Below are 27,150 nucleotides of genomic sequence, written 5' to 3' on the forward strand. Positions count from 1 at the left end.
CAATAAATATAGAACAGCAGCTGATTGTTGGAGCTCTTCAGTGCAGGACATGGTTTTCTAGTGTCGTATTTATGTTGTATATATACATTACAGACTGTTTTAAAAACCCAGGCAAAAAACATAAAACTGTTCTAGGCAGCCTCTGGTGCCTTTATTACCTTTACTGCCTTTCTCCTACCATTGTGGCGCTTTTCCACTGCATGGAACCGAACGGTTCGGCTCGCTTTTGTGCTTTTCCACTGCTGGTACCGCATGGTACGGTGTAGGAACGGTTTGGTACGGTACAGCGGCACTTTTCCACTGCGTGGAACCGAACGGTTCGGCTCGCTTTTGTGCTTTTCCACTGCTGGTACCGCATTGTATGGTGTTGGAACGGTTCGGTACGGTACGGCGGCGCTTTTCCACTGCATGGAACCGAACGGTTCGGCTCGCTTTTGTGCTTTTCCACTGCTGGTACCGCATGGTATGGTGTAGGAACAGTTCGGTACGGTGGCGCTTTTCCACTGCATGGAACCGAACGGTACACCTCTCAAAAACAGTACCACCTCTATTGTGGTTCCAAGAAGTACCATACCCGGTACCACATCCCACAATCCTTTGCATGCAGTCACTACTAGCCACTGATTGGTCAGAGAATCCCACCCACCCCGTTGTTATCCCACCCACTTAACTTTAGTACTACTTTAGTGGAAAAGAAAACCATACCGTACCGAACCGTTCCAACACCGTACCATGCGGTACCAGCAGTGGAAAAGCAAACTGGGCCAAGTAGAGCCAAGCCGGTACTTGCAATGGAAAAGTGCCATTATCGCTGCGGCCTCCCCTTCAAATCCCCAGCAACACCTTGGGGAAAGCTCTGCACAGAAACTTCCAGGTTTTATTGTCAAAGCTTAAATTAACAAGTTGAATTTGGAAGCCGATTGGCTACCATGCACAATTGCACCAGATTCAGAGTGCTCCAGTCTTAGTAAATTTCCCCACCAGTGTTGCCACTGAAAGCATCGGGACTTTACGATTGGCTGCTTAGGTCCTAAGCATTGCATTTTGGGAAGGCAGGCTTTCCCATACCCAGAGGCATCATGATTTTTATATAGCTGTGTTCTGCGTGGCAGCAAATGTAGGTTTAGGTAACAGAGGGTGCCCTGGACAAGGCTGGGGTTAAAGTGGAACAATAAGCAAAATCAGGAATGACAAATATAATGCAGTCTATCACTAGCAATAACACAGCACCATTATTGCTCTCACAGCGGCATATGCCGGGATACGTGTGCAGCACAATCCTTGTTTTGATATGTAGACACACATTACACAAGAATTTCAGTTTGCATGTACGTGTAAAATATATATTTTTTTTATTAACTTTTTACATTTTTTTCAAATTTTTTTTTTCTACTTTTTTAATCGGGGAATGCCTTTTGTGTGCTTCCACATTTCTGGCCTCAGCTAGAATGACATACCCCCTGCCCAAAGCCTCTTGGGATACCTACGTCATGGATCCCAGGAGGCTTCAGGGCTTTGTAGAACCCACTGAGCATGCATAGTGAGGGTCATCAGATGGCCGGCTGCGAAAACCCGGGTAAGACCGTCAGCTCCTAACGTCACAAAGATGTCGGCGTGGAAGCCGGTGCTTTCGGCAGGTCACAGTGGGACTCCACTGGATTACCCAGACAGGGGAGTTTGCTAATACATCTCAACCCACTATACCAGGAAGAAATTGGTTAAAATTACAATAAACCCCGGTGGTTAAAGGATGCGTCCTTTTACAAATAAAAAAAAAAAAAATACATAAATGCACACCTTTTTACAGGTAAAAAAAATGTACATTTATTATTTTTCTGCAGTCTTTAAGGCATAGCACCCGCAATCAGCAGATTGTAGGTGCAATACCTGGATCCTGCAGACTCTTAAAAAGCTGACTGTCCTTACCTCGTATAGGCAGGCAGTTACTGAGAGAGTGCTCACCAGCACCCTCGAATCTCATTGAAAACTACAACTGACAGCCGCAATGGAAGATGGTACTTGTAGGCATGCGACTGTGTGGGTGGAGCCTTGCATGGCAGCTCTGTTTTTTAAATTGTGACAGCAGGTGTGGGGAGAAGATCCCCTGCCCCGCTGTCACAAGGGGGTTGGGGAGAGGAGGCAGGAGCTGGAACATGGTACATGTTCCACCCTAAATATTGGTGTAACACGTTCTAAAAGGTGAACTTAGCCTTTAAGTTCACCTCTAACTTCAAAAAATACAATTTTCAAGGTAAAAATGTAACAGGGGTTCCAATCCTTCCCCACTCCATCTAAAAGTATTAAAAAAAAAAGTCTTTAAACTTTAAAGTCCAACTCCGGGAAAGGAGAAGCGCTTTAACCTGATCCTCCACTCTGCTGGCAGATGACGCGCCCCCAGGTGCCGGCAACAGACTGTCCCTTGATGTCGTTACACTCCAATACAGGGACTGGTCTTGGTCACGCCAGGATCTTAGAATGCTGGAATGTAGGGGAGAAGATACTGCAGCAACCGGTTGGGTAAGTAAACCTACTTTAATAAATCCTCTAGACCACAGGTGTCAAACACAAGGCCCGCGGGCCGAATGCGGCCCCACAGGCCATTCCATGTGGCCCTCGCACTTCTCCTGCAGCTGCAGCACCCCCCTTGTCTCTGCCCCCACCTTGACTCAGTAGTCAGCAGCAGAGGAGGACAGAACTCCTTTGCCAGATCCTGCACTCCTCTGTGTAGCTGCAGAAAGGCTTGTTTTGCCCCTCCCCTTTGCAGCAGTCTGCAGCAGAGGGGAGGGCAGAACTCCTCCTACAGATCCTGCACCTCTCTGTGCAGCCACAACACCTTGCCTCTGCCTCCCCCAGTCTCAACATTCAGCAGACTCCAGCCCTCCACTGGTTCTCCTCTAGACCCTGTACTTCTTCCCAGATCCACCCGTATCCTCTTCCTGGCAGCAGCATAAGGTAAGGGGGTGCATTGTGATGTAAGGAAGGGAGGGTGACTCTTGACTTCTGATGGTGGGGGGGGGGTTGACATCTCATGTAAGGGTGAAAGGGGGCGTGGGGTGCTCTGGACATCTAATCTTACAGATATAACCGGCCCTTTGAGGGCAACCATAATGCTGATGCGGCCCGCAATGAAATCGAGTTTGACACCCCTGCTCTAGACCTAAACGAGCAACTAACCCTTGCAGTGTAGGTGCAGTCCCACTGGAAGGGATAAGCTTCACACTTCCAAGACTTGGGCTGTAATGTTTGTGACAGACGGCTTCATTTATGTCATTTTTGATTTCCCTCGTAGTTCTACTTTCATTTAGTAATCTGTATTATAACTTCACCAAAAATACAGACACAACAGGCAATTTCATATATTACCCGTTTATGTCCGATGCCTCTCTGAAGCACGATATGCCTTCATAACAATTCATTTGAAAACAAATTAAATGTTTGAATATTTTGTACAAGATATGTACAAGAGTATGATTGTCAACCAAAAAGTTTCTTGTGTTTAACCACTTCACATGATCACCAAAATGGATCTTAGAAATGTCACCAATGAGATAAAAAGGATCTGGAAGATTGCACAGACTGGAAGGAACGTCTCCTATGTGGTCAGTCAAATTAGTAAACGATCTGCGACAGTAGAGTGTCCAGTGCAGGAAGTGACTGGCGTACTTTTGTGTGGATCTGGACCAGATGCTACTCTTCCAGGTTAAACCTCAGTGCACTTTATCTTCCCTGGAAAGAAGTTTTGTCCTTCATTCGGTCTTCACTTCCTTGGCAGCTGACTCTTTTACGATTGGCTCAGGTGGGCTCTTCACCTCAGGATCGTATCTGTGTTTGTAGCCATAGGGACGGAGATGATGCACCAGATACTCCAGCTGGTACATTGTTGTAGCATCTACGTAATGAAAGGAGACCGCCAAGTCGGAGCAACAGCCGGGACCCTGGAATGGGAAAGAAATGATAGAAACTAATTATACTTCTATTGACTTGCTGAACAAAAAGAAACCCCTGTGCGGCGTATCCTGTAACTTATTTCAACTCAACATCTGTTCAGCAAAAGTGCAGACTGCATAACCTGTAGAGTGTCTCAAACTGCTACTATGTAAAAATATGAACATTCTCACATTTAAAATAAAAGCTGAAATTTTCATAAGTTCCTCTCTCCTTCCCCCCTTCCCTCCTAAATATTAACCACCTCAGCACTGGATTTTTTGCTAGTTAGCACTGTGTGACCATACCTGGTAAATGTGCAGCCATGCAACACTGTATACCAATAAAATTAAATTTATAGCATTTTTTTTTTTTTTTTTTTTTTTTTTTTAGAGCTTTTGTCTGGTGGCATTCGATCACCACTGGGCTTTTTTTATTATATAGACAAAAAAAGAACATTTGAAAAAAATGAATAAAAAAAATAATATTATTATATATATATATATATATATATATATATATATATATATATATATATATTTATTTATTACAAGTGTAAAAGGAAAAATAAAAATAAATAAAAAATAAATAATGAATATATATATATATATATATATATATATATATATATATATATATATATATATATATATATATATATATATATATAAATGGATTTTTGTAAGATCTTACCGTAAAATCCTTTTCTCTTAAGCTCATTGACAGACGTAGTCCTCCTTGATTAATATCAACTCAGGTTATACTGCCCTCTACAGGAGTAGGACTAGACCGGAAAGAAAACGCTCTGGCCACAACTTAGGGGCAGTCCCAGAGGGTATATCCTCTCACTTCCTGCTACAGGATATCAGTTATGTCACAAAGCAGTGTCAGAGAATTTAACCCAACCCAAAAACAGAGGGGCGGGTACTACGTCTGTCAATAAGAGAAAAGGATTTTACGGTAAGATTTTACAAAAATCCATTTTTCTCTGTCGCTCATTGACAGACGTAGTCCTCCTTGATTAATATCAACTCGGGACGTCCCAAAGCAGTGCCACAAATGAGGGGTGGGAAAATGGAAATCAAAATCCAATCTAAAAGGCCCAACCGGTGCCAACTAGAAGTTTTAAAGGCTCATCAATCAAAAGATGAGACTCAACTGAAATTCCAACGGAAAAAACCCTCGAGGTAGACCACCGGTCTCCTCAAATTGCGGCCTGCAAAACCTTGCGGCCAAAAGAGGCATCTGACGATGCCATCACATCAACTTTATAAAATTTTGTAAAGGTATGAACCGACGACCAGGTAGCCGCCTTGCAAACCTGGACCACTGACGCCTGATGGCGGTAGGCCCAGGAAGTACTGAGCGCTCGAGTGGAGTGCGCCTTAACAGGGAACGGAGGATTCCGACCCTTAATAGAATAAGCCTGTACCACCGTCTGTCTAATCCATTCGGAGATAGTCGCGGCAGATGCAGGCAACCCCTTTCTGGGGCCATCCGTGATCACAAAAAGTGAATCCGTTTTACGGAACGATTCCGTAGTCTTCAGGTATACTTTGATTGCCCGAACTACATCCAAGGAATGCAACGCACATTCCCGAGGATGATTGGGCTTAGGACACAAGGAAGGTAGCACAATATCTTCATTCAGATGAAAATCTGAAACCACCTTAGGAAGAAAGGATGGCTTCGGATGAAGAACTACCTTATCCCTATGAATCACTAGATATGGGGAATGGCATGATAATGCAGCCAGTTCTGACACCCTGCGTGCAGAAGTGATAGCCACCAAGAAGGCCACCTTCTGGGATAATGTAAGCAAGGGAATCTCCCTGATATTTTCAAAGGGAGGTTTCTGCAGAACCGACAAAACCAAATTAAGATCCCAGGGCGGTAAGGGCGCGCGCACTGGCGGAGCCAAGTGCCGCACCCCCTGGATGAAATTCCGCACCAAGGAATGAGTAGCCAGCGGCTTCTGAAAGAAGATTGCTAACGCTGAAACCTGACCCTTGATGGTGCTCAAGGATAGTTTCTGCTCAACCCCCTTTTGCAGAAAAGCCAAAATTCGGGTCACCAAATAGGTACGTGGGGGAAATCCCAAAGATTCACACCACGCAATATAAGTCTTCCAAGTGCGATAATAGACTTTGCTGGAAGTCGCTTTCCTTGCTTTAATTAGAGTAGGAATAACTGAAGCTGACAATCCTCTGTCCTTCAGTACCTGGGTCTCAAAGGCCAGGCCGTTAAAACCAGTGACTGTAAAGCACGATGGAAGATCGGTCCTTGAGACCGCAGATCCTCCCTGAGAGGAAGTCTCCAAGGAGCGCCCGCGACTAGCCTTCCCAAGTCGGCGTACCCGGCTTGACGAGGCCAGCCCGGAATTTCCAGGATAACTGGAGTTCCCTCCACCTATATCCTGCGGAGAAATCTCAGCAGCAACTTGAGAGGGGGGAAGACATATAATAGCTGATACTGCCCCTACGGGGCGCTCAGCGCTTCTGCTGCGTCCGCTAGAGGATCGCGGGCGCGAGCCCTGTTGAGCCGACATGCCAACAGATCCATATCCGAGGTGCCCCAATGAAGGGACAGCTGGTGAAATACCTCTGGATGAAGAGACTATTCCTCTTGATCCAGAATCTGACGGCTGAGATAATCTGCCTGTCCACCCCCGGGATGAATATCGCGGAGAGAGCTGGAACAACTGTTCCGCCCAATAAAGAATGTTGGCCACTTCTATGGCCGCCAGGGCACTCTTGGTGCCCCTTGGTGATTGACATAAGTCATGGACGTGGCATAGTCCGATTGGATCCGAACCGGGCTGCCCTGGAGCTGCTCGGTCCAGTAAATCGGACAAAGTCTGATCGCTCTCAGTTCCAACACATTTATCGGTAACCTGGAATTTATCAGAAGAAATGACTTCCCCTGGCTGAGCATCGGAGACCGAAGCCACCAGACCAGAGCCTCCCTGGTCTGCTCGCTCAATCGGATCCGATTGTCCAGGGAATCAGGATTCCGATTCCATTTGAGAAGAATCTCCTCTTGGAGAATTCGGGTATGAGACTGGGCAAACGGTACTGCCTCTAAGGAGGCGACCATCAGTCCCAGCCAGTTGACGGACAGCAACATCCGAATCATTGACTGAATCTTCTGGAGTTTCTCCGCATGGAGAAACACTCTTGCCAAGGATGTATCCAAAATTAGGCCCAGATAGTTCAGTGTCCTGGTGGGAACCAGCCTGTGAAGATGGGGGATATGAAGATAGGCATCCTAAATGTCTATGGACGCCAGGAGATCCCCCTGATGCAGGAAGGCCACCACTGTTCGGATGGACTCCATCTCTCCCAAGACCAGAATTGGACGCACCTAGCCCTTTTTCCTGGGCATTGTGAACAGGTTCGACTAGAACCCCTGAAACTGTCCAAGCAATGGGAACTACCACTCCCTGTTGCATCAAGCTGTCCCCCGCAAAGCTTTTTAAGCGACCCGGGGATGTCAAATATTGGAAGGGAAGAATCGCACCGGTGGAAGTGATCGAAACTCGATCTTGTATCCCGACCGTATGACCTCGCAAACCCCCTTTATCCGGGATTCTGGAAAGCCATGGATCCGGAAACCGGTGAAGACGTCCCCCCACGCTAGAGATGGGTGGGGGCCCATTCTGTCAATCCAACGGGATAACAGTGGCTTTATTTAGTCTGGAAATCGGTGAGTCCACTATTGGTGGTACCGTCCATCTTTATAATGAGGGATTCCTCAAACTGATAGCGCCTAGCAATGCGTTTGGAAATAGCAGGGGTTCATTTTCGGACGACCCCATTTGGGCAAGGGAAACCCTTCGCCATTTTGGTAGGCTTGCTAGTACCAAAAAAGGAATATCAGTCTCAGCTACCTCTGCCGGTGTAATCTCAAGATTTAAGTTTTCCCGGACAGACACAACTAGTGCCTCCACCAACGCTTCTTGTGCTATGGCAGAGGCAGAAGCGTCCTCCTCACTGTCTGAGGAGACCGTACCTGAGACAACAACCCCAGAAAAGGGGCTGCAATGACCAGCTCAGAATCCATATCTGAAGTATCAGATGAAATAGGGGTAGGCGGGGGTCGCTTTTCTTGACCCCCGTCCCTGACAGGCTACCTCCACCCGGGATACCAAAGACTCCAAACTGCTGATAATGCATCATCACAAGTGGGGTACTGGAGGGTCCTGCGGCCACCTCGAGGGGATCAGGTGGGGATACATGTGTGGCAGGGTTCATGATTAACAAGACACTTGCCAGCAAACACAAAAAATTAATTGCAAGAAAAAACATTTTCTTTTTTTTTTTACTTAGTCCCCCAGCGCAATAGCGCCCCTCAGTGTACCTGCTTGGACCCCTCAGAGAGAGAGAGAGAGAGAGAGAGAGAGAGAGAGAGAGACCCCAAGGCTCACCTGATGCACAGAAGTTTCTTATCAACCTGCTTCCAGCACTGTCTGTTACAGACAGGAAGTCTTTGGCTTGCTTTCCCGGGCCAAGGAGGCGTCTCCGCCCCTTTACACGCCTTCCGGCACCTCCCAATTACTCCTCGAGGTGTTTGGTCACCTCAAACATGGGCGCCCCCATGCTGGAGACACGAGGCTACGCCAATATGGCGGCCTCGTGCGATCTGCAGGAAAATGGCGGCGGCCTGTGGAGGATAGCGGCGGCTTGAGCAAAGTAGCAGCGGCCTGCAGGAGTATGCGCTCAGCCTGTGCGGCCTGCGGGAGTGTGCGCTCGGCCTGTGCGGCCTGCGGGAGCGTGCGCTCGGCCTGTGCGGCCTGCGGGAGCGTGCGCTCGGCCTGTGCGGCCTGCGGGAGTGTGCGCTCGGCCTGTGCGGCCTGCGGGAGTGTGCGCTCGGCCTGTGCGGCCTGCGGGAGGCTGTGCGGCCTGCGGAGGTGACCGGCTTTATGGAAGGATGGCGACCTGCGGATGCGGTAATCCAGGCATAGGCATCGGCCTGTATACACATTATGTCAGGTAGGATACCTCTATACCTTAATAGTAATGCCTTTTAGCAGTCTGCCACTGACTTCAGTCATCTCCCTTATAGTGTCATATAGTGACTATAGATAGTCAGCTCCCAAACCAAGCTCTTAAGACACCTGCTAGGATCACGTCCATCCATCCCAGAGAGGGGCCCGCGTCCACCAACAAACCCGACAGGGGGAGAGGGGGAACATTTTACTTACCATAGCGGAACCAGGCGGGCACCAACTCCTGACAGAACCCCTCTCCACCGGGGTGGGGGGGGCTGTCGATCAATACGGACGCCGGGACTCAGTTTGCAACTGGTCATTGGCGTCCAGGCAAGACGTTTAACTCGCAGGGTCAGTTCCCGTCCAGTGGGACTATGTCGCGGCCGACCCAGCGCGGAGCTATGGCCTGCACGCGCTCGTAGGCTGAACTGGGGTGACCACTGGATCTCAACATCCAGCCCGTCACCCAGTTTCAGCGTACTTGCTTGAAGATCTCACAGGAACACTGGAGAAGAAAAGCTGCCTAAAAAAGTATTTCTAAAAAATCTTGCCAGGACCAAAGATCCCAGCAAGGAACTTAGGTCCTTACTCCTAACTAGACAGAAAAAAACTGATATCCTGTAGCTGGAAGTGAGAGGATATACCCTCTGGGACTGCTCCTAAGGTGTGGCCAGAACGTTTTCTTTCTGCCTAGTCCTACTCCTGTAGAGGGCAGTATAACCCGAGTTGATATTAATCAAGAAGGACTACGTCTGTCAATGAGCGACAGAGAAATATATATATATATATATATATATATATATATATATATATATATATATATATATATATATATATATATACATACACATATACACACAACAAGTGTAAAAGGAGTGTAAAAGGAGAATAAAAAAAAAAAATATATATATATATTTTTTTTTTTTTTAGTCTCCTTTTACACTTGTGAGACAACAAAGTTGAGTGACTTGCTTTGTGACGTTACAGTCAGACTTTGATCTGACTTTACATTCTCTGGATCAAAGTCACATCAAAAGTCAGATCAAAGTGGTGCAGGAACCTTTTCTGAAGTTGCAGTCACTTCTGTAGTGTCAGTAGGAACGGCTGTCATAGAAATACATTGAATTTCACATGTCCTGCGACTTGGGGGTCTTACAATTCGGATCCCAAGTTGCACAAGTGTGAAAGGGGCCTTACTTTCTGCTATAAAACATATTCAATAAAAAAAAAAAAAATTGTATTCTGCTACATATCTTTGGTAAAAATAAATCCCAGTAAGTTTATATTAATTGGTTCGTGTGAAAGTTATAGCGTCTACAAACTATGGGATATAAATTTTGATTTTTTTTTTTTTCGTATACTACTTATGGCGGTGATCAGTGACTTATAGTGGGACTGCGATAGTGAGGCAAGCAATCTGACACTACCTGATGCTGGGGGGGAACTGACTGACACTGACATTAGGCCTGCACGATATTGGAAAAGAAAATATATTGCGATATTTTTTTTCCCAACGATATATATTGCGATATTGAGAGACCCGTCAATCCAGGCTAAAGTCAACGTGCAGCCTTTCTGACCATACAGGGTTAATATATGTTACTGTAGGGATTCAGTGCACACTGCAGCCTTGTTGTACCATAGGGTTATTGTTACTGTAGGGTAGGATAGGGAAGTAGTGCAGCAGCCTTCTGATTGTACAAGGGACACCTGGGACAGCCAGGGTTAATGTTACTGTATCAATGGGATGAGTTTTGCAGAATTGTATATATTACACAGTGCACTGGGAGTCTGGGACAGCCAGGGTTAATGTTACTGACACTGTAGGGATTGGGAAGGATGCTGGATGGAAATCATGAAGCATGCAGGCAGCAGCACAGCCTTATAAATTTTAATTGCAGATACAGGGCAGGCCAGGGTTAATAATGGTACTGTCTCAATAATATAATACTCTCAGTGACAATGTGGAATCAGATTACAGTATTCAGTCTCGTCTCATTCCTCACAGTGGTGGTAGGAGCGGAGGACTAGGCGCTGGTAAAAGATCACAGGCAGCCATACACTGACTCACTCACATTCCGTTCACTGCAGCCCACATGTTCAGTCTCCACCCTCAGCTAGTTTTCTCAATGGCACAATCAATCACGCCGTGAGTAGCGGCACAGCGAACCAATCGGGTGTGCAGGCACGCGTGATTGGTTAGCTGTGCAGCTGCTCACGGTGCGCTGCTCATCGCTGAAGTGTGGGACGGATGTCTGTGAGTCCTCCTCCCCCCGCCGAGTCCCGACTTCTCCCTGCAAAAAGGAATTCTGTGAGTCCTCCTCCGAGTCCCTTCCCCCTGCCTATGCAAAGTATCGTGACCTTGGCGATATGAATATCGCCCACGTCCCCAGAACGATAGTCAATATCATATCGACTATCGTTCAGCCCTAACTGACATCACCAGTGACTTGCACAGTGATCAATGCTAATACTATACACTGTCACTGTACAATCGACACTGGCTGGGAGGGGGTTAACATCAAGGGTGAGCAAGGGGTTAAATGTATGCCTAACTATGTGTAATGTGTGCTGCTTTTTACTAAAGATCTCTTTGTTTCTTATCCCTGCTTTGTTCCCTGTGTACACAGCCCTGTGTTAATTATCAACACAGGGCTCTGGGCTTTGATTGGACACAGTTGATCAGTAAGTCCCGGTCATGAATCATTGGCCAGGACCTGCTGACAATCACAGCAGGCGATGGTGGGGAGGGGGTGTGCATGAGCGTGTGCCCTAAACCCAGAAACAGGGTCCTCAGTACATTACAGGCAGGCCCTTAACCGGTTGCCGACTGCTCACAGTATATTTACTGCGGCAGTCAGCCCCGGCCAGGCAGAGTGACGTAGGTCTACGTCGCTCGCCTGTCACTCCTTTTAGAGCCAACAGCGGGCGAGCACGCGCCCGCCCGCCTCGGCTCGTTCACAGAGGAGTGCGGGCGTGTGACCGGCGGACCCGATGTCTGCCGGTCACACTACGATCGCCGGTACAGCGGGAGAAAGAGAGCGGCTTATGTAAACAGGCCGCCTGTCATTCTCCCCTGTGTAAAAATGAAGATCAGACGGTTCTGTTGATCTTTGTTTTTACACTAGGAGACCTGTCCCCCCTACAGTTAGAATCACGCCCCTAGGACACACTTAACCCCTCCCTGTCCAATACAGTTAACCCCTTCACTACCAGTGTCATTTTTACAGTAACAGTGCATATATATATATAGCACTGATTACTGCAGTAATGTCACTGGTACCCCCAAAAGTGTCAAAAATGTCAGTCAAGGGTCCGATCTGTCCACCGCAATGTCGCAGTACCGCAAAAAAAAAAAAATCGCAGATCGCCGCCATTACTAGTTAAAAAAAAAACTACCAAAAATGACAAAAATCTTTCCCTTTGTTAGTAAACGCGATAACTTTTGCGCAAACCAATCAAAATACGCTTTTTGCGATTTTTTTACCAAACATATGTAGCATAAAACAATTTGGCCGAAAATGTTAAAAAATTTTGATTTTTACATTTTTTTGGGGGGGAATTTCATATAAAAAAAAGTGAAAAAAAATCGGATTTTTGTAAGATCTTACCGTAAAATCCTTTTCTCTTAGCTCATTGACAGACGTAGTCTTCTTGATTCACAAGAACTGGGTTATGTTGTCTCCGCAGGAGCAGGACTAGGCAGAAAGAAAAAACGTTCTGGCTCCACCTTAGGGGCAGTCCCTGAGGGTATATCCTCCCTCTCTCTGCTACAAGGCATCAGTTCTGTCACAAAGCAGCAACAGAGAATTTAACCCAACCCAACTCAATGATAGAGGGGCGGGTACTACGTCTGTCAATGAGCTAAGAGAAAAGGATTTTACGGTAAGATCTTACAAAAATCCGATTTTCTCTGTCGCTCATTGACAGACGTAGTCTTCTTGATTCACAAGAACTGGGACATCCAGAAGCAGTGCCACAAATGAGGGGTGGGATTGACCGAAATCAAAATCCAATCTAGAAGGCCCAACCGGTGCCAACTAGAAGTTTTAAAGGCTCATTATAAACAAAGAATGAGACTCAAATAAAAATTTCCAACGGAAAAAAACCCTCGAGGTAGACCACTGGTCTCCTCAAATTGCGGCCTGCAAAACCTTGCGGCCAAACGAGGCATCCGACGATGCCATTACATCAACTTTATAATGTTTTGTAAAGGTATGCACCTACGACCAGGTAGCTGCCTTGCACACCTGGACCACTGACGCCTGATGGCGAAAGGCCCATGACGCACTAAGTGCCCGAGTGGAGTGCGCCTTAATAGGGAACGGGGGCACCCGACCCTTAATAGAATAAGCCTGTACCACCGTCTGTCTGATCCATTTGGAAATAGTCGCGGCAGATGCAGGCAACCCCTTTTTGGGTCCATCCGGGACCACAAAAAGTGAATCCGTCTTGCGAAACGAGTCTGTCGCTTTCAAGTATACCCTGATTGCCCGGACCACATCCAAGGAGTGTAAAGCAAACTCCCGAGGATGACTGGGCTTAGGACACAGGAAAGGTAATACAATTTCTTCATTCAGATGAAATTCTGAAACCACTTTTGGTAGGAAGGATGGATTCGGACGCAGAACCACCTTATCTCTATGAACCACCAGATATGGGGAACGACAAGATAATGCAGCCAGTTCTGACACCCTGCGTGCAGAAGTGATAGCCACCAAGAAGGCCACCTTCTGGGACAACGTAGGTAGAGGAATCTCCCTAATATCTTCAAAGGGAGGTTTCTGAAGAACCGACAATACTAAATTAAGATCCCAGGGTGGTAACGGCGCGCGCACTGGCGGAGCCAGATGTCGCACCCCCTGGATGAAATTCCGCACCAAGGAATGAGTAGCCAAAGGCTTCTGAAAGAAGATAGCTAATGCTGAGACCTGACCCTTGATAGTGCTCAAGGCCAGTTTCTGCTCAACCCCTTGTTGCAGAAAAGCTAATATTCGACTAACCGAATAAGATCGTGGGTGGAACCCCAGGGGTTCACACCATGCAATGTAGGACTTCCATGTGCGATGATAAATCTTTCTGGAAGTTCCTTTCCTTGCTTTAACTAGAGTAGGAATAACTGAAGCTGACAAACCCTTGTCCTTCAGCACCTGGGTCTCAATAGCCAGGCCGTTAAAGCCAGCGATCGTAAAGCAGGATGGAAGATCGGTCCCTGAGACAGTAGGTCCTCCCTGAGAGGAAGTCTCCACGAGACGTCCGCCACCAGCCTGACCAAGTCGGCGTACCAAGCTCGGCGAGGCCAGTCCGGAGCTACCAGGATTACTGGAATTCCTTTCTCCTCTATCCTGCGAAGAAGTCTTGGCAGTAACCCGAGAGGAGGGAAGGCATACATTAGCTGGTATTGCCCCCACGGAGCGACCAGCGCGTCTGCGGTCTCTGTTAGAGGATCGCGGGAGCGAGCCACAAATCTCTGTACTTTTCTGTTGAATCGTGATGCCAACAGATCCACATCCGGGGTGCCCCAACGTAGGCACAACTGGTGGAAAACTTCTGGATGGAGGGACCATTCCCCCTGATCCAGAGTCTGACGGCTGAGATAATCTGCCTGCCAATTCTCCACCCCCGGAATGAACACCGCAGAGATAGCTGGAACAAACCGTTCCGCCCAGCGAAGAATGCAAGCCACTTCCTTGGCCGCCCGGACACTCTTGGTGCCCCCCTGGTGATTGACATAAGCCACAGCCGTGGCGTTGTCCGACTGGATCCGAACCGGGCTGCCCTGGAGCTGCTCGGTCCAGTGAATCAGACAAAGTCTGATCGCTCTCAGTTCCAATACATTTATCGGTAACCTGGATTCTTCCGGGGACCAAAGTCCCTGAACGGATAACTGACCAAGAATTCCTCCCCATCCGGATAGGCTGGCATCCGTGGTCACTATCGTCCAATATATTGGCAGAAATGACTTTCCCTGGCTGAGCATCGGAGACCGAAGCCACCAGACCAGAGACTCTCTGGTCTGTTTGCTCAATCGGATCCGATAGTCCAGGGATTCCGGATTCCATCTGAGAAGAATCTCTTGCTGAAGAATTCGGGTATGGGACTGGGCAAATGGGACTGCTTCGAAGGAAGCCACCATCAACCCCAGAACCCTCATGCAAGTCCAAAGGGAAGACCAGCTGTTGGATAGTAACAACTGGACTGCTGATTGAATCTTCCGGAGTTTCCCTACCGGAAGGAAAACTCTTGTCCTGAATGTGTCTAGAATTAGACCCAGATATTCGAGCCTCTGGGTGGGAACCAGAAATGACTTTTGCTGGTTCACCAGCCACCCGAATTCCTGTAAAGAAATTATAGTAATTTCTATGTTTTGTAGCAGGGTCTGTGGAGACTCTGCATGAAGCAGGAGATCGTCTAGGTAACCTAGAATCGATATGCCTCTTTGGCGCAGTAGTGCCAACATTGGGGCCAACACCTTCGTGAAGACCCGAGGAGCCGTGGCAAGACCGAAAGGTAACGCCACAAACTGATAGTGGTTCTCTTCTACGGAAAAACGTAGAAACCGCTGATGTCCTGCGTAAATGGGAATGTGAAGATAGGCGTCCTTGATGTCTATGGACGCTAGGACATCCCCTGAATGCAGGAAGGCTGCTACTGTGCGAATGGATTCCATTTTGAATTTTCTTATGTTGACAAAGGAATTGAGTGCCCTTAAGTCCAGAATTGGACGCACTTTGCCCTCTTTCCTGGGTATTGTAAATAGGTTTGAATAAAACCCTTGAAAACGTTCTGTCCAAGGAACGTGGACTACCACTCCTTGTTGTAGTAAATCCGTGACTGCTCTCCGCAGATCTTCTAAACGATCCGGGGATAGTCGGATATTGGAAGGGAAGAATCGCGCCGGTGGGAGAGATCGAAACTCGATCTTGTACCCTGACCTTATGACTTCGCAAACCCACTTGTCCGGGATTCTGGAGAGCCATGGATCCGGGAACCGGCGAAGACGTCCCCCCACCCCAGTTATGGGTGGGGGCGCACCTTCAGGGTTTAGTAGACTTATCTTCAGGTCTGGAAGGGGCGGGCTTTTGCTTGCCCGACCAACGTCCCCTGAAGCCTCCTGAAGGAGCTTTGGAGGACTTAATTTTTTCACCCGCGGGACGAAAAAATTTTTTGTGAGCAGAAAAAGAAGGCCCTCGTCTTTGACGAGGTCCTTTACCCTTAGCATTTTGCGGTAAAAAGGTGCTCTTTCCTCCCGTGAGATCCTTAATGATCTCATCTAAGTTGGCTCCAAATAAACGCTCCCCTGAAAAGGGGATATTAGCCAATGCTTTTTTGGAACCTTGGTCGGCTAACCAACCTTTTAGCCACAGTGTACGTCTGAGAACCACTGCTGAAACTGATGCTGGCGCCAATAATGGAGTGGCGTCTAACGCCGCATCACACACAAACTGTAACCCCTGTATCATCTGTTCCAACAAATCTGATACCGCCTGAGGGACCTCTAAGTCCCGGCGTAACCATTTGGTCCATTCAGTTACAGTCTGCGAAACCAGCCCAATAGCAATTATTGGTCTGAAAGCTGATCCAATCAAGGAAAACATGGTGCGAGACATAGCTTCTATCTTGCGATCCACCGGATCCTTAAAAGACGGAGCGTCTTCTAATGGAATAACCGTGGCTTTATTCAATCTAGCAATTGGTGAATCCACCACAGGTGGTTCTGTCCATTTCTTAATGAGGGTTTCCTCAAACGGATAACGCCTGTTAATGCGTTTAGAAATAGCAGAAGTGCGTTTTGGCAGACTCCATTCTTCTTTGATCGGATTGCCAAAACATTTGGGCAATGGAAAAACCTTCGCCACTTTGAAAAAAACTGATTTCCTGTAGCAGAGAGAGGGAGGATATACCCTCTGGGACTGCCCCTAGGGTGGAGCCAGAACGTTTTTTCTTTCTGCCTAGTCCTACTCCTGCGGAGACAACATAACCCAATTGATGTGAATCAAAGAGGACTACGTCTGTCAATGAGCGACAGAGAAACTTTTTCGTGGCCGGAACTCCGCTTTAAACTGACTTCATTTACAGATCAAAGAAATTAACTTCATATGAAAATGAACAGAAAGGTACAAGGTTTCTTTCTATCTCTCTTTCAGCACTAAGGCCCCATTCACACTAGTGGGACTTGTCCCGCGATTTTGGACCGCAAAAATCGCATGACCAGTCGTTTTCCATTATTTTCAATGAGCCCCATTCATATCAGTGCGTTTTGAAGTCGCACCGACTTCAAAGTAGTTCCTGCACTACTTTGCCACGATTTTAATGCGTTTTGAGGCATATAGCCTTGCCATTGCTTTCAAAATCGCGGCAAAATCGGGCCGCGAAATCGCGGCAAAATCGCAGTAAAATTGCGTCGCAATAGTGTTAAATGGGCCTGAGAAATGTTGTTGATCAACATAGCTGCTTTTTGTTTGTCTTGACAGCTGTGATCAGGGAACTTCTCTGCACTTGTTACATGAATCCTGGAAACACTGGATTTACCTCTTGCCGACAGCAGCTGTAGTTTTACTGCGGCAGGTCGGCTACATTACGCCAAACGACGTACCTGTACAATGTTTCGTGTAATAGGCAGTGGGAGCGCGTGCACACTGGTTGGACAGAGTTGGAGCCAATCAGCGTGTCTGGCGAACGGGACGTCTGCAGGCCACCCCATAGAGACAGAACGATGGTCTTCCTATGTATACAAGGCAGATCGCCGTTCTGTCACAGATGAACACAGGGATCCTGTGTTCCTACTATTTAAGAACACAAGTCACTGTGTTCATCTAGTGAGTCCATATCCTACACAGTTAGAAAGCACTACCTAGGGGCACACTTAACCCTTTGGTCGCCCCTGGTTTTAACCCCTTCCCTGCCAGTGTCATTAGTACAGTAATATTTTTAGCACTGATTACTGTAGTACTGTCACTGGTCTCCTCAAAAGTGTCAGTTAGGGGTCCGATCTGTCCGCCGCAATGTCGCAGTCCCGCTAAAGATGGCTGATCGCGGCCATTACTAGTAAAAAAAATAAAAATAAAAAATGACATAAATCTATCCCCTAGTTTGTAGACGCAATAACTTTTGCACAAACCAATCAATATATACTTATTGGGATTTTTTTTTTTTACCAAAAATATGTGGCAGAATACGCATTGGTCTAAATTGATGAAAATATTTGATTTTTAAAATTTCTTTATTTGATACGTTTTATAGCAGAAAAGTAAAATAACTGGATTTTTAACTTACCATAAAATCCTTTTCTCTTAAGTTCATTGACGGACGCAGTTCTCTCTGATTCATATCAGTAGTTGTTTTTCAAGACCGTCCTTTTCGCTCAATCCCTCTGGGGATCCCTCAGGAGGCACTCCTTCTCGAAGGCGACTGGAATCCAAACTCTCTGGACTTGCGGATCCGGCTGGGCAGGGTGCCCAGGGAGTCTTGCTCTGGAATCCTTCCTCCCCGTCTACTGGACAATTGTCACCATGGCTGCAAGCTTGTCCGGGTGGGGAGGAGTCCTCGGCAGGTTTTTTGCTTCGGGAGTATGGTCCCTGGAGGATCCAGGTTACCGCTTATTGTCCTGGGGCTGACAGCTATCCAGCTTTGTCTAGTTCACTGGATCGGGCACCTGCAGCTGTCCGGTGCACTTTGAATGACTGCTCCGCGACCGTGGCTTGTGTCATTCACCATGGGGGCATTTAAGTGTCCTTGCTGCCTTGGAAGTGATGTTTCTTCATTGGGAAGAGCGCCTTGTTCCGGCTCTATCTGCTGTTCCCTTTCCAGGGGAGAAACCACATGATTGGTAGGCGGTTTGCCTCAGTCGACAGGCCCTGGATGCAGGGCAATGGTCCCTTCATCCGGAGTCATTCCAGCTGTTGTGCCTTCGTTTGGGGGCACTCCAGACATGGGCCTGTTGGCGTCGCATCTACAGGATAGTGCAGAGGTCGTGGCCCGCTCCCGGGACCCTCTGGCGGGTTCAATGGTGGCTTCATGGGTTCTGTCATGGGCAAGAACATTCGCTAGGTTCAACATGTTCGATGCTGAGATGTTTGGCGTGCTCACCTGTGCAAGGCTGACGCCAGCATGGTCGTGCGAGGGTGCTCGCGGATGGGCCAAGGTCAGTTTCGGCTGCTGTCTGCCTTTCCTCCTCTCCTGTCGCTGCCAAGAATCCTTCACAGAATCGAGGTGGCGGGGATTTCGGTCATTCTCGTGGCTCCAGACATGCCTTGCCGAGCTTGGTACGTCAACCTGGTCATGCTTGCCGCTGACGCATCTTTGGGTTTCTTCTCTTTGGGGACGATCTCCCGTCCGGCTTTACGTTCGCCGGCTTGGCTGTTGTAAGCCAGGTGTCAAAGGACAGGGGGTTGTCTGCTTTGGTGATTCCCACCCTGCGTAAAGCGTGGGAAGCATCTTCTATGATGATTTTTTACATCATATGAAGAAGACGCGTATTGCGTGATGCGAGTCTTCTTAGACTCCCCCTCGCTCTTGCTCAGTGGCCAGATCTTTGCTTCCTTCAACGGGGGGATTGATCAAACGTTGGCCTTGAGTACTGTCAAGGGTGGGGTTCAGCTTTGATAACTTTTATTCCACAGGCCGTTGGCCGCCTGTTCCCTGGTGCGTAACTTTTTCCAGGGGGTGCGACACTTGGTTCCTCCGGTGCGACCTCCGTCGCCAACTGGGGGCCTTGGTTGGTGCAGTCGGTTCTTCCAGACCCTCCTTTGCGAATATCGTGGGTATCCCCTGCTTACCTTATTGCAGAAGGTGGCCTTGGTTGCTGTCACTCAGCACACGGGGTGTCGGCACTGGTGACATTGTCCTGTCATTCTCCCTATCTGTTGGTTCATGGAGCCAGGTGGTACTTCGTCCGGATCCGTCCTTCCCTCCAAAAGGTGGTTTCTAGTGTTCACTTGCACGGGGCCATTGTGTTGCCATCCGGTGTCCGGAGCCCCCTCATCCTACGGAATGTGCGCTGCATACTCTGGATGGAATTCGGGCACTTGAGGGGTACTTGGCGACTACTTAGTCTTCTTGTAGTCGGGTTCGCTCTCTGTGCTCATGGATGGCCCAAGGACAGGGCTGCCTGTGTCTGCTGCGACTGTTTCCAGGTGAATCGGACAGTCGGTGGTGCAGGCTTCTTCATTTATGGGTCAGGTCCTACCTTTCCCTGTTTTGCCGCTTTCTACTTGGGCGCCTAGTGCTTCCTGGGCTTTTTGCCATACAGGCATCTGTGCTTCAGGTTATAAGACGACTACCTGGTCGTTTGTTCACACCTTTGCTATGTTTTATGAGGTGGATGTGCTGGCATCTGCAGATGCCTCTTTTCGGCCGCAAGATTTTTTGCTGGCTGCTGTTTGGAGGGCTTTTGGCCTTCCTTGAGGGTATTTACTGTTTGGTTTCAGGTGGGCCTCATCTTTTGTTCTGATGAGTCGTATGTTGCCTGGTTGGCTGTGTTTGGCCTTGGGGAGTTGTTCTTTTCTGCTGTTCCCACCCCTCATTTTATGGCACTGCTTGGGACGTCCCTACTGATATGAATCAGAGAGAACTGCGTCCGTCAATGAACGATAGAGAAAACTGGATTTTTGACTTACCGTAAAATCCTTTTCTCTTAAGTTCATTGATGGATGCAGTACCCGCCCCTCTATTTTGAGTTGGGTTGGTGTTACTTTCTGACACTGCTTTGATACAAAACTGACATCCTATGCAGGAAGAGAGAGGGTGTACCCTCTGGGACTGCCCATAGGCGTAGCCAGAACTTTTTCCTGCCTAGTGTCCTACGCGGCGCAGTCATTGAAAGTGCACCGGACAGCTGCAGGTGCCCAATCCAGTGAACTAGACAAAGCTGGATCGCTCTCAGCCCCAGCACAATAAGCGGTAACCTGGATCCCTCCAGGGACCATACTCCCGAAGCAGAAAACCTGCCGAGGACTCCTCCCCACCCGGACAAGCTTGCAGCCGTGGTGACAATTGTCCAGTAGATGGGGAGGAAGGATTCCAGAGCAAGACTCCCTGGGCACCGGGCACAGATGGATCCGCAAGTCCAGAGAGTTTGGATTCCAGTCGCCTTCAAGAAGGAGTGCCTCCTGAGGGATCCCCAGAGGGATTGAGCGAAAAGGACCGTCTTGAAAAACAACTACTGATATGAATCAGAGAGAACTGCGTCCGTCAAACGATAAATATTTTTTTCAGAATTTGTTTATAGAGCAAAAAATAAAAAAAATCGCACAGGTGATCAAATACCACCAAAAGAAAGCTGTATTTGTGGGGAAAAATGGACATCAATTTTATTTGGGTACAGCGTCGCACGACTGTGCTATATTCAGTTAAATTAACAGTGCTGTATCGCAAAAAATGGCCTGCTCATTAGGGGGTAAATCCTTCGGGTTCTTAAGTGGTTAAGCTTGTGTGTGAATCGAGAATGCGATCTTTTAACAGTTATTCGTGCCGCCTCTACTACATTGCCATGCAAGCAGGAAATATGTCAGTATGCCTACATTTTTAGCATAACAGAGCTGAGATAAGTTATAAAGGACACAAATTAGCATGACAGTGACTTTTTTTTACAAGTCTAAGGCCCCTTTCACACGAACGATCCGATCAGATCCACCTGTCAGTTTTTTTAGGCGGACCTGATCGGATCCTCCATGCATCCCTATGGGGCAGAGGATGTCAGCGGAGACATGTCCTCTGACACCCGCTGCCATCCGCATCCGATCCTGTCTGTGAAATCCAGACGGATTGAAACCCTAGTTTCCATTCGTCCAGGGGATCGGATCGGATGAGAGCAGAAAGGCGGTTCGCTCTCATCCGATTCCCCCATAGAGAGCAGCGGGGCTCTGACACCTTCCTCTCCACTCACAGCGCGGAGAGGGAGCTGTCACCTGCCTGCTCAGCGGGGGAATCGGCGGATCGATCCCCCGCTGAACAGCAAGGAGTCCGCCGACGGACCGTGTGAAAGAGCCCTATAAGTGCTGAAATTCCATCTGACATTTAAGTCTTAAACACACTAAATGATTTCAGGCCAGGTTAAGTTCACTTTAACCACTTGCCTACCGGGCACGTTCACCCCCTTCCTGCTTAGGCCAAATTTCAGCTTTCAGCGCTGTCGCACTTTAAATGACAATTACACGATCATGCAACACTGTACTCAAATCTTTTTTTTTTTTTCAGATTTCTTTTGATGGTATCCAATCACCACTGGGTTTTTTTTTTTTTTTTTTTTTTTATCTTATGCTTAACGTAAACGTTTTTCTTAGTTTCTGTTATAACATTTTGCAAATAAGTAATTTTTCTTCTTCACTGATGTGCGCTGATGGGCACAGATACGGCTGCCCTGATTATCAGTGTAAACAATGCACTGACAGCCTTGCTGGTGATAGGCTGCCCTGATTATCAGTGTAAACAATGTACTGACAGCCTTGCTGGTGATAGGCTGCCCTGATTATCAGTGTAAACAATGTACTGACAGCCTTGCTGGTGATAGGCTGCCCTGATTATCAGTGTAAACAATGTACTGACAGCTTGCTGGTGATAGGCTGCCCTGATTATCAGTGTAAACAATGCACTGACACAGCCTTGCTGGTGATAGGCTGCCCTGATTATCAGTGTAAACAATGTACTGACAGCCTTGCTGGTTATCAGCTCTCTCTCTCTCATACAGACACAGCAGTGCGTGAGAGGATTTCCGATGACTGACAAGTCTGTTTACATGTGATCTGCTGTGACTGGACACTGCTGATCACATGGTAAAGGGCCCTTTACCCCAATCTGTGATCAGTTGTGTGCAAAGGGGACAATGGCCACAGAGTGCGCCTGATGTACGCCCAAGGGGGCGGGGTTCTGGGAGAATGTCCATAGACCCCCCCCCCCAGAACTGGAGGACCATGCTGTAGCTGTCTTTCAGCAAAGTCACATTGCTTTTATATTGTGCCTGATGGCTGTTTATGTACATCGCAGAAACCTTCCCCTTCTCCCCAAAATACTAGAACCTCAAGGTATGGTGCAAGAATACATCCAGTCTCCCCCAACCCACAATGCAGTGCTCTGTGATCTATCATTGAGGCTCATCACATAGGAACAAGCTTATAAATATGTAAATATCGACTTTCAAAAAGGTCAGTATTTGCACTGAATCTACAGACAGCTGGACTGCAGTCATTCACAGGCCGTGCCGACATCCACCCAGGGGGTCACTCTACCAAGTGCAACAGCATGAGAGCTTTATTTTTTAGGCCTCATTGTTTCCATTTGACTGCTTCAGGTCAGCAGCAGGAATACACAATGAGCGAAGATTAATCACATCTCCAGTATTTATATCCCTTATCTATAGCAACTCTCACCCCCACCCAGTATACAGTAGGTAACTCTCACCCCCACCCAGTATACAGTAGGTAACTCTCACCACCACCCAGTATACAGTAGGTAACTCCCACCACCACCCAGTATACAGTAGGTAACTCCCACCACCACCCAGTATACAGTGGGTAACTCCCACCACCACCCAGTATACAGTGGGTAACTCCCACCACCACCCAGTATACAGTAGGTAACTCCCACCACCACCCAGTATACAGTGGGTAACTCCCACCACCACCCAGTATACAGTGGGTAACTTTCACCACCACCCAGTATACAGTAGGTAACTCCCACCACCACCCAGTATACAGTGGGTAACTCCCACCACCACCCAGTATACAGTGGGTAACTCCCACCACCACCCAGTATACAGTGGGTAACTCCCACCACCACCACCACCCAGTATACAGTGGGTAACTTTCACCACCACCCAGTATACAGTAGGTAACTCTCACCACCACCCAGTATACAGTAGGTAACTCCCACCACCACCCAGTATACAGTAGGTAACTCCCACCACCACCCAGTATACAGTAGGTAACTCCCACCACCACCCAGTATACAGTAGGTAACTCTCACCACCACCCAGTATACAGTGGGTAACTCCCACCACCACCCAGTATACAGTAGGTAACTCTCACCACCACCCAGTATACAGTAGGTAACTCCCACCACCACCCAGTATACAGTGGGTAACTCCCACCACCACCCAGTATACAGTAGGTAACTCTCACCACCACCACCCAGTATAGTTAGTTCAGTGTGAAGTAGTAGTCCATTGACTGTAATAGTTCTACAATGCAGTGATGGATTAGAGAACAAGGTGTGTCAGGGTCATTGTCGGGTGGATCTACTCCTTCCAAGATATAGCAGGAAATAAGTGGAAAATGGCAGAAAAGAACTGGACAGACAGGTCTGCTGCATGAGCCACCCGGGATGAAGACATTTAACCACTTGAAGACCAGGCCTTTCCCTTACACTTATCACATACACCTAAATATCAGTGTTTTTGCTAGAAAATTACTTAGAACCCCCAAACATTATAATATATACATATATATATATATATATTTTTTTTTTTCTGGGAAATGTACACTTTAATGAATTTTAATGCACAAAAACACACACACAAAAAAAAAAAACACATAAAAGATGATGTTATCCCGAGTAAATAGATACCAAACATGTCACGCTTTAAAATTGTGCATACCCGTGGAATGGCAACAAATTACGGTACTTACATTTAAATTATCCATAGGCGATGCTTTAAAAGGAGTTGTAAAGTCAAAAGGTTTTTTTATCTTCATGCATTCTATGCATGAAGATAAAAAGCCGCCTGTGTGTAGCAGCCTCCCTAATACTTACCTGTGCCCCCTCTCTATCCAGCGATGTCCACAAGTCCCTTGGCCAATCCTGGGACTCTCCCTCCTAAATGGCACAGCCGTGGCACCATTGGCTCCTGCGGCTGTCAAAGTCAGTGAGCCAACCAGGAGAAGAGAAGGATCCGAGCTGCTCTGTGCAAAACCAACTGCACAGAGGAGGTAAGTATAACAGGTTTGGGTTTTTTTTTTGGTTTTTTTAAAATGAGACTTTACAATCACTTTAAAAGCCTTTACAGGTTATCAACTTAGATTTACACAGAAGATCTGGTGCTAGAATTATTGCTCCCAATTTGATGTTGGCAGTAATACATCACATTTGTGGTCGCTGTTTACATACTATGCGGGACAGATCGCTTTTGCACAGAAGGACAGGGGCACCGCAGAGCACAGAAGAAGGACAGGGGCACCGCAGAGCACAGAAGAAGGACAGGGGCACAGCAGAGCACAGAAGAAGGACAGGGGCACCGCAGAGCACAGAAGAAGGACAGGGGCACCGCAGAGCACAGAAGAAGGACAGGGGCACAGCAGAGCACAGAAGAAGGACAGGGGCACCGCAGAGCACAGAAGGACAGGGGCACCGCAGAGCACAGAAGAAGGACAGGGGCACAGCAGAGCACAGAAGAAGGACAGGGGCACCGCAGAGCACAGAAGAAGGACAGGGGCACCGCAGAGCACAGAAGAAGGACAGGGGCACCGCAGAGCACAGAAGAAGGACAGGGGCACAGCAGAGCACAGAAGAAGGACAGGGGCACCGCAGAGCACAGAAGAAGGACAGGGGCACCGCAGAGCACAGAAGAAGGACAGGGGCACCGCAGAGCACAGAAGAAGGACAGGGGCACCGCAGAGCACAGAAGGACAGGGGCACCGCAGAGCACAGAAGGACAGGGGCACCGCAGAGCACAGAAGGACAGGGGCACCGCAGAGCACAGAAGGACAGGGGCACCGCAGAGCACAGAAGGACAGGGGCACCGCAGAGCACAGAAGGACTGGGGCACCGCAGAGCACAGAAGGACAGGGGCACCGCAGAGCACAGAAGGACAGGGGCACCGCAGAGCACCGAAGGACAGGGGCACCGCAGAGCACCGAAGGACAGGGGCACTTTTAAAAACAATATATATATATTTAAAGTATTTATTTTCACACTGCACATTTGTTTTATCACTTTTATTATCAGGAATGTAAACATCTCTTGTGATAGTAATAGGCAGTGAAGGGTCCTCTTTACTGAGACATCTGGGGTCTATTTGACCCCAGATGTCTCCTCTGCCCTTAAAAGCTTCGGCTCATAGCAAGATCGGTATAATCCAATGCTTTTTTCAAACCAGTAATGGTTTGTTTACAACCAGCGAAGCCAATGTGACAAAATATTCACCACTTCTGGTTACTTGTACCATAGAGATTATCGGGGTGGTTCTGGTCCTCTCTATGATCAGCTCTATGGTCAGCCGGTAGAAGCACTGGCTTCGGTCTCAGGCCCCCCAGTAGGTTTAAGACTGCGATCTTGGGTTACTCAGTGGGATGGGAGAGCCCAGAAAGGTGGTGGGAGGGGGGACCCTCTCCCACCGCTTGTAAATACAATCCAGTGGCTATTTAGCCGCTAGGATTGCTTTAGAAAAAAGAGATAACTGTTTGCTTATCAACCGAATTAACCTAACAGTATGCGTTAAAAACAGGGGTTTAGTTATCACACATTTGCAAACGCATGCGAAAGCTGCAAGGCCCCTTCACGGCACCCTGTATTACCTGCAGTCCTAACGCCTTTAAATTTATGAGTCTCCCCACAGTGGAAAAGAATGCATTCAAATGGACAGATAGGGGGGCAGGTTGGCCTGGAGGAAGCCCAATCCTCCTGAAAGTTACAGGGGCACACTGGACACCCAGCACAGAGCACAATGGTAGCAAAGGAGCCCAGTGTGTCCCCTCACCAATATTACATCAGTAACAAACAAAATGGCCCCTACCCCCACCTATAACTGGCCTTGACAGCAAGGAGCACATGAAAGGGCAGCGCATGCAAGACAAAGCCAGAGAAATTCCCAGCTCAACGCACCAACCAGTCTGCTTACCAACTGAATTAACCTGTCTAACAGTATGTGTTAAAAACAGGGGTTTAGTTATCACACATTTGCAAACGCATGCGTAAGCTGCAAGGCCCCTTCACGGCACCCTGTATTACCTGCCGTCCTAATTTCTGTAAATTGAGACTCCACAGTGGAAGCACATGCATTCTGATGGAAAGATCGATCATTCAGGTATAACCATTCAAAGTCAGGCGACGTACGGGTATGTTGCCCAGCGGCAAGTGGTTAGAGCTGAAGTTTAATATAGTTTGCCTTTCTTGGTATCCCCCCCCCCAATCCACAAACTACAGGCGCGTTACAAGCGACTCCTACTCACAAACGGAGAGAGACAACAGGAAGTGAGAGGAAATCTCCCCCTAGGAAGGGAAATTCACTCTTGTAAGAGTTCCCA

At 47.9% G+C, this 27,150-nt stretch overlaps 1 protein-coding gene across 1 annotated transcript in view; it reads right to left on the minus strand.

Annotated features, from left to right (window-relative positions):
- Positions 1–3,350: 3,350 nt before the first annotated feature.
- The window catches only part of C1GALT1 (core 1 synthase, glycoprotein-N-acetylgalactosamine 3-beta-galactosyltransferase 1), a 57,454-nt gene continuing 33,654 nt past the window's right edge, over positions 3,351–27,150 (minus strand). Inside the window, exon 3 of the mRNA XM_082258037.1 lies at positions 3,351–3,935. Within this exon, the coding sequence (XP_082114163.1) occupies positions 3,747–3,935 (189 nt within the window). The 3' untranslated portion in view covers positions 3,351–3,746. The remainder of the gene's footprint in view (positions 3,936–27,150) is intronic.

This window comes from Pelophylax lessonae (genome assembly GCF_965119305.1).
Source record: "Pelophylax lessonae genome assembly, chromosome: 5".
NCBI lineage: Eukaryota > Metazoa > Chordata > Amphibia > Anura > Ranidae > Pelophylax > Pelophylax lessonae.